The sequence below is a fragment of the Oncorhynchus keta genome, chromosome 35 (assembly GCF_023373465.1).
Source record: "Oncorhynchus keta strain PuntledgeMale-10-30-2019 chromosome 35, Oket_V2, whole genome shotgun sequence".
Lineage (NCBI taxonomy): Eukaryota > Metazoa > Chordata > Actinopteri > Salmoniformes > Salmonidae > Oncorhynchus > Oncorhynchus keta.
Window position 1 is genome coordinate 18,326,674 of NC_068455.1, and position 13,098 is coordinate 18,339,771.

General features: G+C 44.1%; 1 protein-coding gene across 2 annotated transcripts in view; it reads right to left on the reverse strand.

The window, feature by feature from the left end:
* Positions 1 to 13,098, reverse strand: part of LOC118369055 (coiled-coil domain-containing protein 85C-A-like) — a 98,074-nt gene that overhangs the window by 24,600 nt on the left and 60,376 nt on the right. For both annotated transcript variants that reach the window (XM_052496655.1, XM_035753556.2), the window contains exon 2: positions 1,696 to 1,760. In XM_052496655.1, the coding sequence (XP_052352615.1) occupies positions 1,696 to 1,760 (65 nt within the window). The remainder of the gene's footprint in view (positions 1 to 1,695; positions 1,761 to 13,098) is intronic.

Here is a 13,098-nt window from a genome sequence, read left to right on the forward strand (position 1 = left end):
ACATCGCCGTTAAACTAGACATCGGGCCGATACCGATGTTGGCATTTTTAGCTAATATCGTCCGATTACGATATGTTCACCGATATATTAGGCATCCCTATTGCTAACGCTAGCTAGCTAGCCAGTTAATATAACTTGTTTTTTCTAAATGTACTGTATCTAGCTAAGTTAGCCACGTTATGAATACAACTCTCATTTGCTCTTGACATCAGGATACGATTTGAGAGCATTAATTAACTCCAACAGTGGTTAGTAACTTTGGCTGCATACCGACAGTGCATTCAGAGCCATCCAGTGGCTAGCCACATTACAACCAAAGACAGTACAGTATGAAGATAGGCAGAAACTGCTTCTCCAATAGAAATCTTTGTAGGTGATGTCATGGCGATATTGGCTAGCTAAGCTCATGCGTAGAAACACGGTTCTAAAAGTCGTCTCTCGCCGAACTGCGCATGTTTAGGCCATCAAATCAAAGGCACTTCTTCGATATAAAGTTGAAATGAAAATGTGTCAGTTTGTCACGTTCATGAGGTTGGAGTAATATCAAGTTCAACTACTTAAGACATTGGCTCAAATCTAGGTTGTGCCATTAAATTTCAAGAACATGAACAACTAAGGAAAAATGTTTCACTTCTCTCATTGTCTTCTCAAACCCCAAACCCCGGCCTGGTCGGTTTCACAGACGTTTCCGGAAGTCTTGTGATATTGCACCTCTGGGTTTAGAAAGTCTGTGCTACAACCTTCATTTTCACCAGGGTCCCATGAAGCATATGTAATGACAGTCCACCACCACATACAAGAGAGTCTCCTGATTAGCAAGGGATAGTCTGTGTTTCATTTCATTGTGTATTAAAAACACAGTTTGAGATCATTGTGAGGGGATTTCACCAGTGGTCCGAAGAGGGAATTGTTTGCCACAGTAACCAAGAGGGTGACATTTGGGACACATACCTATTCTATTCACCTCTAGCTGATGTCATAATGATGCTCTCTCTGGTCATTACAATGTTACTAAAACTCTTTACTACTCTGAGTGCACTCTCTTCCCTGTCGTATCCATCTCTCTCGGGTATGTACTTTAGTGTGTATGTGTGTGCATTCATGTGTGAGTAAATGTGTGTGAACCTGTGTGTATGTTTTCTAAGATCTCCTAGTAGAGAGTAGAGATAGTACAAATGTGTGCCTGTGTTCTGGTTGTTGCTCCTCATGGATTCCTTTCATGTGAAATCAGACCCCAAACAGAATGGCAATGAGAAGCAATGAAACATTCATCCCATGAGTGAGTTCTCCTGCTCTCCCATCATTTATCCCAATCCATTATGGAAGTTCACTTTCACTGTGGAGCTGAATTATTCACTTAACCATGTCATCCCAGCAGGTAGAAACAAGCTCTCTCTCTCCCTTCCTTCCTCTCCTCTGTGTAGCCGATTACTTGACAATATTTTGCTTTCTCTATTAGCTCCCACTACATCTCTCTCATTCTCTGTTTATACTTTGAAAATGGCACTCTCGTCACTACTGCCTTCTCTGCCTCTCCCACGAGAGAGTTCACGTTTGAAAAAGTGAGAATGGAAAACATGGAGAGAGTTTAGGTTCGAGAAAGTGAGAATGGGAGACATTAAGAGAGAGTGGAAATTGAAAAACAGAGCGGTGATAGTTTTCACCATGGTAACATACAGTAGCTGAGAGTTTTACCTGTGATAGAAGCTGCTTGTTGTCATCCTCCAGGACCTTGGTCTCCATTTGCCTGATGTAGTTACCTGGAAGAATAAAGAGGCAGAGAGAATATCAATGAAAAGAATGTCAGTCAGTCCCACTGATCCAAGGCCTGTCTCATATCAATGACAGTGTCTGTCTCCCAAATGGCACCCTGTCCCCTTTAAAGTGAACTACATTTACTAGGACTTTGGTCAAAAGTAGTACACTATATATAGAACAGGATTCCATTTGGGACGCAGCCTCTGTTAAATCCAGGTGTCCATTCCGGCTCTGAAACAATGGAGTTCAATAGACCAAGACCCATGTGTGCCCACAGATTCCCTCCAGTCTCTGTTAATACCAATTAGGTTGTGTTTCATGTATTCTGAGTTGGGCTCTGGGTCCCTCTGTGTGACGCTCAGCAGTGCTCTCAGCCTTAATCCCCCACCAGTTCTATTGTTGACTCTCCCATGGGGATTATGTTGTGTTAGCGCTCCACTAAGACCAATATTGCTGTCTTTTTTCTCTCCTGTAAACTGCTGATACCCAACACTCAATACCGGATTTCACAACTATTTCCTTTAGAGAGATCTATATCCAATACATCAACCAAAGCACTGGAATTCTGGAATTCTTCAGTGGCACGAAAACATCTTGGTTTTCATTATTTAAATGGGCTGTATCAGCAATGGCAGTGATTATTAGGCCCTACACACACACACACCTCTCTCTATCTGTTCTATCTCTCTCTGTTCTATCTATCTCCCTGTTCTATCTATCTCTGTTCTCTCTCTGTTCTATCGCTATCTCTCTCTCTGTTCTCTCTCTGCATAAGCATGCTATATCCTGTCTCAGTAGTTACCTTAATGAGAGGGGAGGCCCTGTAGAGGTGTGTGTGTGCAATGACCTTAGTGATGACTGAAACTTAGTAAGAGGGGATCTCTCTGCCATACAAAGGAACACACCTGTTCCTCCATAACTCCCTCTGAAGGAATGAGAGAGAGAAAGAAAGAGATGGGGACTAGACAGTGGAACCAATCCCAAGGAGACTAATGGTCTAGCTGGTAGACATAAACATGTGAAGGCCGTGACACATGCCAGAGTTCATCTCATGTACCATATAACCTCTGACCTTATGACTAGTAAATCACAAAAACCCAGTTACATTGTCGCTGGATAAGGGTCGAGGCACAAATGGCACCACATTCCCTATATAGTGCATTGATTTGAACAGAGCCCTATGGGTCCCGGTCAACATTAGTGCACTAAAAAGGCTGCCAGTATCCTAGCGGTTAAGAGCGTTGGGCCAGTAAAGCCTTGTTCACATTGGCTGTCTGAAGTGACTCAAAAAAAAAATGCATATCCTATTAGAATCTGTTATCTTTTATTGTCTGAACAGCCAAAAAGCACCACCAATCAGCCTACACCACTGTGCACACACCCATCGTTACTATGACAACTAGCGAAGCCATATCAACAAATGACTGCTGTCTGAACACACAAATACAATGTGGTCACTTGTAACTTGCTGTTTGGACAGTCAGTACTCCAAAACAGATTTGAAAAACCAAACTAATTTGAGCATTAAGGCATACAGTGTGAATACAGTGTGAATTCAGTGTGAATACAGTGTGAAGCCAGGTTGCTTACGGCAACTTGTATCTACTCCACCACCAGGTGTCAGTATATTAAAAATAGAACCAATGACACAGCCAAGGCATTCATGGCCATTAGACTGGCTGTTTGTCGCTGACTGTCTCTGTCTCAGCTGTGAGAATGAGATGCACAGACAGACAGATACAGTAGTGATTAACTTGATTCATCCACCACAGGGTGAAGACAGAGCAAGAGAGGGAGAGAGAGAGAGGGAGAGAGAAGCAGAGAGAGGCAGAAAAAGGCAGAGAGGCAGAGAAAGAGGCAGAGAGAGAGGCAGAGAGAGAAGCAGAGAGAGGCAGAAAAAGGCAGAGGCAGAGAGGCAGAGAGAGAGAGAGAAGAGAGAGAGGCAGAGAGAAAGAGGCAGAGAGAGAGGCAGAGAGAGGGAGAGAGAGAGGCAGAGAGGCAGAGAGAGAGAGAGGCAGAGAGAGAGAGGCAGAGAGAGAGAGAGGCAGAGAGAGGCAGAGAGGCAGAGAGAGGCAGAGATAGAGAGGGAGAGAGAGAGGGAGAGAGAGAGGGAGAGGGAGAGGGAGAGAGTGAGACAGAGAGAGAGGAAAGGCGAAAGGCTCCTGTAACTCCTGTAGGCCTCTTTGCCCTTTTGTGACCCTCTAATCTAACTACAGTAGAACTGCTCTGGTCAGCTGACCTGTCCTGTCCTGTACCCTGCAGCTAACTTCAAAGCCAGGCAGATAGGCTGGCTAGCAGGGGTAACAAGGGGGTAACAAGGGGTAATAAACCCTACAGATAGACCTGGGGCCAGTGGGTAATTAGGGTTTAAACCCTACAGATAGACCTCGGCCCAGTGGGTAATTAGAGGTTAAACCTTACAGATAGACCTGGGGCCAGTGGGTAACCAGGGGTTAAACCCTACAGATAGACCTCGGGCCAGTGGGTAACCAGGGGTTAAACCCTACACATAGACCTCGGGCCAGTGGGTAACCAGGGGTTAAACCCTACACATAGACCTCGGGCCAGTGTGTAACCAGGGGTTAAACCCTACACATAGACCTCGGGCCAGTGGGTAACCAGGGGTTAAACCTTACAGATAGACCTCGGGCCAGTGGGGAATTAGGGGTTAAACCTTACAGATAGACCTCGGGCCAGTGGGTAACCAGGGGTTAAACCTTACGGCTAGACCTGGGGCCAGTGGGTAACCAGGGGTTAAACCTTACAGATAGACCTCGGGCCAGTGGGTAACCAGGGGTTAAACTCTACACATAGACCTCGGGCCAGTGTGTAACCAGGGGTTAAACCCTACACATAGACCTCGGGCCAGTGGGTAACCAGGGGTTAAACCTTACAGCTAGACCTCGGGCCAGTGGGTAACCAGGGGTTAAACCCTACACATAGACCTCGGGCCAGTGGGTAACCAGGGGTTAAACCCTACACATAGACCTCGGGCCAGTGTGTAACCAGGGGTTAAACCTTACAGATAGACCTCGGGCCAGTGGGGAATTAGGGGTTAAACCTTACAGATAGACCTCGGGCCAGTGGGGAATTAGGGGTTAAACCCTACACATAGACCTCGGGCCAGTGGGTAACCAGGGGTTAAACCCTACAGATAGACCTCGGCCCAGTGGGTAACCAGGGGTTAAACCCTACAGATAGACCTCGGGCCAGTGGGTAACCAGGGGTTAAACCCTACAGATAGACCTCGGGCCAGTGTGTAACCAGGGGTTAAACCCCACAGATAGACCTCGGGCCGGTGGGTAACCAGGGGTTAAACCTTACAGATAGACCTCGGGCCGGTGGGTAACCAGGGGTTAAACCCTACAGATAGACCTCGGGCCAGTGGGTAACCAGGGGTTAAACCTTACAGCTAGACCTCGGGCCGGTTCCTATGTGTCCAAAACACTAAGGACTTAAAATGGTCCACAAACACACCAACACAATCGTGAAGAAGGCACGACAGCGCCTATTCCCCCTCAGGAGGTTGAAAAGGTTTGGCATGGGTCCTCAAATCCTCCAGAACTTCTACAGCTGCACCATTGAGAGCATCTTGACTGGGCTGTATCACTGCTTGGTATGGCAACAGCACCACCCTCGATAGCATGGCGCTACAGAGGGTGGTGTGGACAGCCCAGTACATCACTGAGGCTGAGCTCCCTGCCATCCAGAACCTCTATGCTTGTCGTGATGTGTGTTTTGTCCTATATTTTTATTGAATGTATTTGTATTTTTAATCCCAGTCTGCGTCCCCGCAGGAGGCCTGTTACCTTTTGGTAGGCCGTCATCATAAATAAGAATGAACTGACTTCCCTATTTAAATAAAGGTTAAATAAAATAAATAAAAAGCATAAAGTCTAACACCAACACTGACACTCCAACACACACACACACACACACACACACACACACACACACACACACACACACACACTCTCACTTAATTTGCTCACACACACACACACATAACATGCACACACATTTACATACAATCATCATATACGCTGCTACTACTCTGTTTATCATATCCTGATGCCTAGTCACCTTACCTCTGTACATATCTACCTCTATCCCTCCAGTATCCCTGCACATTGTAAATATGGTAGTAGAACTGGCTGACCCTGTATACATTATAACTTACTTATGTTCTTCTTATTTCTTATTTCTCGTGTGTTTTTGTTCTACCTTATGTTATTTTTACTTCTACACTGATAATGATTACTGCATTGTTGGGTTCAAAGCTTTTTCACTACTTGTGTACATGACATTAAAACTCCAAACATAACGTTGGGTAAAACCCAGATAGACCTCCAGTTATGGAATTGATTTAAATCAAATTAGGTCACCTTGCCTCCCCCACTACTCCTGTCATTTTAAAAACTCAAGTAAAAAATGACTCCTATCGTACCTCTGGACACGCACACACACACGCACGCACGCACGCACGCACACACACAGACACACACACACAAAACACTTCCTTTAGGACTGTAACATAGGGATAGTGTATATCCCTACTCTCTCTTCATAGCAGACCCCCTTACAGCAGTACAATAAAGGAGAAGGCCCTGAGCTCAGTGAGGTGAACTCACACAGGAATGATTTCAATTACGGTGAGGGGGGAGTTAGAGCAGGGGCCCTGGAAATGCATTCACACACACACACACTCATGTCCACACACACACTTATGTCCACACACACACTCATGTCCACACACACAGCCGCAAGGTCGACCGAGTAATGATTTCAAGTACAGTACCGTGTAGGTGGAGTTAGGCTAGTGGGGAAGGGAAAACGCACTCACATGGACACACACTCACAGTGGCCGGTGGGGCAGGCAAACAGTGCCGTATTGTTACGCTCCAGTTCAAAGCTGTATTAACATGACCTGGCCTGACTCTGAGGCCATAAGGTTCTGATGACTGAGTCCTGGGTCCGGATGCATAAAACATCTGAAGTGTTTCTCTTAAAACCTGTTCAGGATACCACGGTTTACTGCCCCTTCTGGAGGATTTGGGTACCCATATAAAACATGATACATTTTTGTCAAAAGTTGCTAATATATGCAAATAAAAATATTATCGAATAGAAAACACTCTAAAGCTTTTAAAACTGTTTAAATTATGTCTCTATGTATAGCAGAACTCTCAAAATCTGCATTTTCCAAAAATATCTCTTCTCATCTGAAAAGTTGGGTCACATTTGACCTCATCGCAAACACCCTTCCCAAACAGTTACAGCACCCGGAACAGTCTCCACGTGTTCAGCGTGATCTCAGCTTTCAATGGGACTTTTCATTGTGAGAATCGCCCGCTCGCGAGAGTTTGAGCACGCGGTAAGCTCTCAGTCACTCAAAAAAACCTGTGCGCAATGGTCAAGTCCTCTCTCTTTTCCAAGATCGATTGAACAGTGCTTGTGTTTCTGTTTGTTCTCAAAATTGCTGTACACCTTTATAACATGTTAAAGCTTGATTATGAAGTTAGTTTGACAAGTTTACTGGACATATTATATATACTTTCGAAGTTTTGGTGCGCAACCACTTCAATTTTGACTACATTTTTACCAAAATCAGGCTATTTTGAGAACCGAAAGACGCAGACTTGAAAACTGAACGCTAATTTGGTGAGTATAATCCCTTACAGGTCGTTTGATGGAAGAATAACAAAGGTAAGGGAATATTTAATGTATTAATTTTGGGTTTCTGTCGACTCCAAGATAGGGAGTCATTATGCTACTGTGGGAGCGCCGACTCCATATTATAGTCTAGTGAACGCAAAATGTAACGTTAAAATTAAATGTAACAATGCAATTGCATTTAGAAGAAGTGTATCTTGCTATACATATGTAAAACATGCATATTTAGTCAAAGTTTATGATGTGTATTCCTTGTTAGCTGACATTATCTGCCGGGGCTATCGTCATTTCTCAGGACATTTGGGTAGCATTTTTTGAACGATGCATCATTGTAAACAGAGATTTATGGATATATATAGCATATTATTGAAAAAAATGAATGTACTGTGTAACATGTTATATTACTGTCATCTGATGAAGATTTCAAAAGGTTATTGAAATGATTTTTCTTTTAATCCTGCGTTTGTTGATTGCATATTTTTTCCTACTTGGCTATGCTAATGAGCTATGTCTGCGGTGGTGGTTTGACATAAATATGTGCTATGTTTTCGCCGTAAAACATTTTAGAAATCTGACTTGCTGGCTAGATAAACAACTTGTTTATCTTTCATTTGAGCTATTTTACTTGTTAATGTGTGGAGGTTAAATATTTTTAGGAATATTTTTGCGCATTGTGCGTTATGGTAATGAGCTTGAGCTGTAGTCACGCTACCAGCAGAGGAATAAAACTCCCGAGCTGGTTAAGGGTTTACCTTATAAGGGATATTTTTACCTGACCTCAGGGAATTGTTTCAAGGTGTTGCATGGAGCCCCTCAAACATTTCCTTAGGTAACTGCATCATTTAAGAGAGAGAACAATGAGACAGATATCTCACCGGATGTAAAAATGTGAAACATCCGCTTGGCATTTCCACTCACTACCAAATATGGTAGTGAGAGGAAGCCCACTAGCCGGCAGTGGGAGAAGATGGAACGAGGTGGATTTTAGCCGACATTCAGACATTTCTATAAAGCATTTGATCTCAATACAGTTTTCTGTTCCTAGTTTTCTGTTCCTGTAATATATTATGAACAGAGTGGACTAAGTTTTGTAGAATTTACCCTTTGTAAAAGTTTTTAAAAATGGCTTTGTTTAGAAGGAGTGCAAAGGTGAATTGAGTTATTGCACCCACGCACTTCACAGAGTAGGCGTTCCCTAACGGAAATATGCATATGCTGTTAGATCGCGCCAATAGGATCTCGCGAGCTCGTGCTTGGCTCCACCCACTTCCTTGCTTGTTCTGCCCACTTTGACGCATTTGTTGCTATTGGAAATGACAGGCTGTGGTCTATCTTGGTTTAATTATAAAAATCTTTGGTTTCACGGTAGTTTGAAGGCATCTAGGCAAAAGGCTTCCAGGTTAAGCGAGCAGTGTGTCAACAGGAGTGGCAGAGTCGTGTTTCGGATGGCTCTCGACCTTGGATCTCGACTTTTGCCTCTCGAGTCCGTACAGGAGTTGCAGCGATGGGACAAGACTGTAACTATCAATTGGATATCACGAAATTGGGGAGAAAAAGGGGTAAAAAGTATATTAAAAAAGTATATATATTTTTCTTTCAAAAGACTCTCTGGTTACCATGGAGATGATTCACTGAATGAACGTCTTGTCAAAGATCTCGCGAGATCGCAAAATATAACTTCTACATTCAAGACAGAAGAAACCAAATGATACAGAACATAATAAAACATGTTTCTTTTAGTTACTTTCTTCTCAACTGGTTTCTATTACTTTCTAACATGTCAAGCTAACTTACAGAGTAGGTAGCTAGCTAGCCAGCTAGCTTTGTAGCCACGGATTGTGTGTGCACCTTCCATTGTTTAGCTGGTGGATGTTTTACTTTTGAAACCAGGGCAGAGGAAAGCAATATATTCACCTCCACAAATACTGTTTACATTCATATCCATACTGAATGAAGCACTTAAGAGACCTCATAGACAACCATTGAATTTGCTTTAATGTTTTCTGCAAATTACTTCAAGTTAAGGAAACTTTAAGGGAAAAGATAAGGGGGAAATTAACTTAAGATGTTTTATTCAACCGAGCCCTGGCACTACACAAGCACTACACAGACCCTACACTGGCACTACACTATCCCTACACAAGCCCTACACTGGCACTACATAAGCCCTACACAGGCCCTACACAAGCACTACACAGGCCCTACACCGGCGCTACACAAGCCCTACACTGGTGCTACACAGGCCCTACACTATCAAATCAAATTGATTTATATAGCCCTTCGTACATCAGCTGATATCTCAAAGTACTGTACAGAAACCCAGCCTAAAACTATCTCTGCACTGGCACTACACAAGCCCTATACTAGCCCTACACTGGCACTACACAAGCCCTATACTAGCCCTACACTGGCACTACACAAGCCCTACACTGGCACTACACAAGCCCTATACTAGCCCTACACTGGCACTACACAAGCCCTATACTAGCCCTACACTGGCACTACACAAGCCCTACACTGGCACTACACAAGCCCTATACTAGCCCTACACTGGCACTACACAAGCCCTATACTAGCCCTACACTGGCACTACACAAGCCCTATACTAGCCCTACACTGGCACTACACAAGCCCTATACTAGCCCTACACTGGCACTACACAAGCCCTATACTAGCCCTACACTGGCACTACACAAGCCCTATACTAGCCCTATACTGGCACTACACAAGCCCTACACTGGCACTACACAAGCCCTATACTAGCCCTACACTGGCACTACACAAGCCCTATACTAGCCCTACACTGGCACTACACAAGCCCTATACTAGCCCTACACTGGCACTACACAGGCCCTACACAAGCCCTATACTAGCCCTATACTAGCCCTGCATCGCAGTGCTTGAGGTGTCACTACAGACCAGGATTCGAACACATGGGTCTCCCGCTGGCCCAGCGTCGTCTGGGATAGGGGAGGGTTTTGCCGGCCGGGATGTCCTTGTCCCATCGTGCTTTAGCGACTCCTTGTGGCTGGCTGGGCACATGCACGCTGACTTCGGTTTCCTCCGACACATTGGTGTGGCCTGGTTAAGCGAGCAGCGTGTCAAGAAGCAGAGCGGCTTGGCAGGGTCGTGTTTTGGAGGATACTTGGCTCTCGACCTTCACCTCTCCCGAGTCCGTAAAGGAGTTGCAGCGATGGGACAAGATTGTAATTATCAATTGGATACCACAAAATTGGGGAGAAAAAGGAGATGTGCCAATTTGTTGAATTGTGTTTGGAAAATAAAGATTGACATGTTTTTTTTAAATTATAGGTAGTGGTAATATTTAATTCAGTACAGAAATGTGTAAGAGGTTTAACTTACCCTGTCCTGCGGCTCAATTTACCTTATACCTGGGCTAAGTTGTGCCAAGAGACCACTTTGTTTGGACAAGCAATTTTTTTCAAAACTTTACATGAATTCTGATTATTTCCAGGGATACACATCATCCTGAAATATATGTAGATATATGTAGACTAAGATCGAATCGTACTACACCGGCTCCGACGCTTGTCGGGTGTGGCAGGGCTTGCAAACTATTACAGACTACAAAGGGAAGCACAGCCGAGAGCTGCCTCGTGACCAGGCCTACCAGACAAGCTAAAATACGTCTATGCTCGCTTCGGGGCAAGTAACACTGAAACATGCACATAGTACTTGTTTTAAGTATAGAGTTTTTCCCCCAATAAATATCGATAAAATAATTTTGATAAAATAATAAAACACATGCCACAGATATATACCCACAGCTCTTCTACTGGCTCTTTCAGACACACACACACATACACACACACACACGCGCTCACACACACGCTCACACACACACACACACACACACACACACACACACACACACACACACACACACACACACACACACACACACACACACACACACACACACACACACACACACACACACACACACACACACACACACACACACACACACATGCTCACACACGCTCACACACGCTCACACTCCCTGAGGGCTCATTACAGAGAGGTAGGACCTGATCTGGACTGAAAGCCGTAACACAGAGATAAAATGTGAACCCTGCAGGGCTTTTAAGGTCAAACACACACACACACACACATACATAGACACACACACGCACACGGCCATTGACACACACACGGCAATGCCCAGTTAGATAAACTGCATTACAGAACAACATAATAAATGGTAGGCTAACTGTGTTAAGCATCATGGCCTCCTAAATCAAATGAATGACTTCTTCTGGAGGACACAGCCTGTCTCTGGACACAGACACAGACAATGCTGACCACTGGAGAGGAGAGGAGGGCATCCTAGAATTACAGTCCGTCAGCATCTGTCCACTTCCTGCTAACTCTTATGGATGGGTGGTGCCCTCTGCTCTCTCCCAGACACAGACAACGTAGAGGCTGCTGGGGACAGAGGTATAGAGGTGCTGTCTGAATCAGGTGTCACTGTTGGGGACAGTGACACTATATACTGTAAGTACATAGATTTATATTCCCGTCTCTGACGTCGCTCATTCCGATATTTTTTAATTTCGTACATTTTCTGTATACTGAGTGTATTGTTGTTTCATTTTATATACAGCTATACTCAGTCCCACCAGCTCATCATTCTTAATATACAGCTACACTCAGACCCAACAGCCCATCATTCTTAATATACAGCTATACACAGAAGTGGGGGAATTGGAATTTCAGTGTGTGGGGGGGTGAAGGAGGTGTAGAGAGAGAGATGGAGAGAGGATTTTAGGTATGATGAAGAATAGAAGAGGGAGTGAGGGAAAGATGTAGGGAGGAATGAGAGAAGCTACATCATTTAATGTGGGGGAGTATTCACACATTGTTTGGTTAAAGTGATGGAGTGTCTGCTTACACTACACACCTCATGTGGAAACCAGTGTCAGCAAACACTCCCCTTTTCCTCTCACCTACAGGACTGAGAACCATGGAGTAGGAGAGGTAGAGGGAAAGAGAGAGCGAGAGAAAGAAAGATGGAGAAAGAGAGTTAGAAGGAAGGAGAGGGTGAGGGAGAGACGAGTCACTCAAAGCTGTGTTTGAGCCAAAGGGGTAAGTTGAGCCTCCCTTGTTTCTAGGAAACCATACATAAAATGAATCATTTCACAGGTCATAATTTCATGGAGTTTGTGAAGGAAGAAACTAATATAATGGAAGAGTGGTAAGCAAGTTAGGCCCAAAAAACCTATTGAATTGATTGTGTTCGGGGTTTCATGATGCTATAAGCTTCAATATGAGGTCCTAAACCTAGCATGCAAGTGCATCCATGTAGCAGTGTGGGCTCATATAGTACAAATGTTTGCCTTGGGGTAAGTTGATCCAATGGCCATGAGGTAAGTTAAGCCAATGGTTGAGCTAATGGCCATGAGGTAACAACAGGGCCTAGCCTATGTTAAAAATACAAATACATAAAAGTACAAAGTGTTTGTTAGGTGTTAAGCCTGTTTTAAAAGATGCTTAACATGATTAAAATACTAAAAAAGCCAATTTGTTGAATTGTGTTTCGAAAATAAAGATAGACAAGGTTTTAAAAATGATACATAGTGGTAATATTTCATTCAGTACAGAAATGTGTAAGAGGTTTAACTTACCCTGTACCGTGGCTCAACT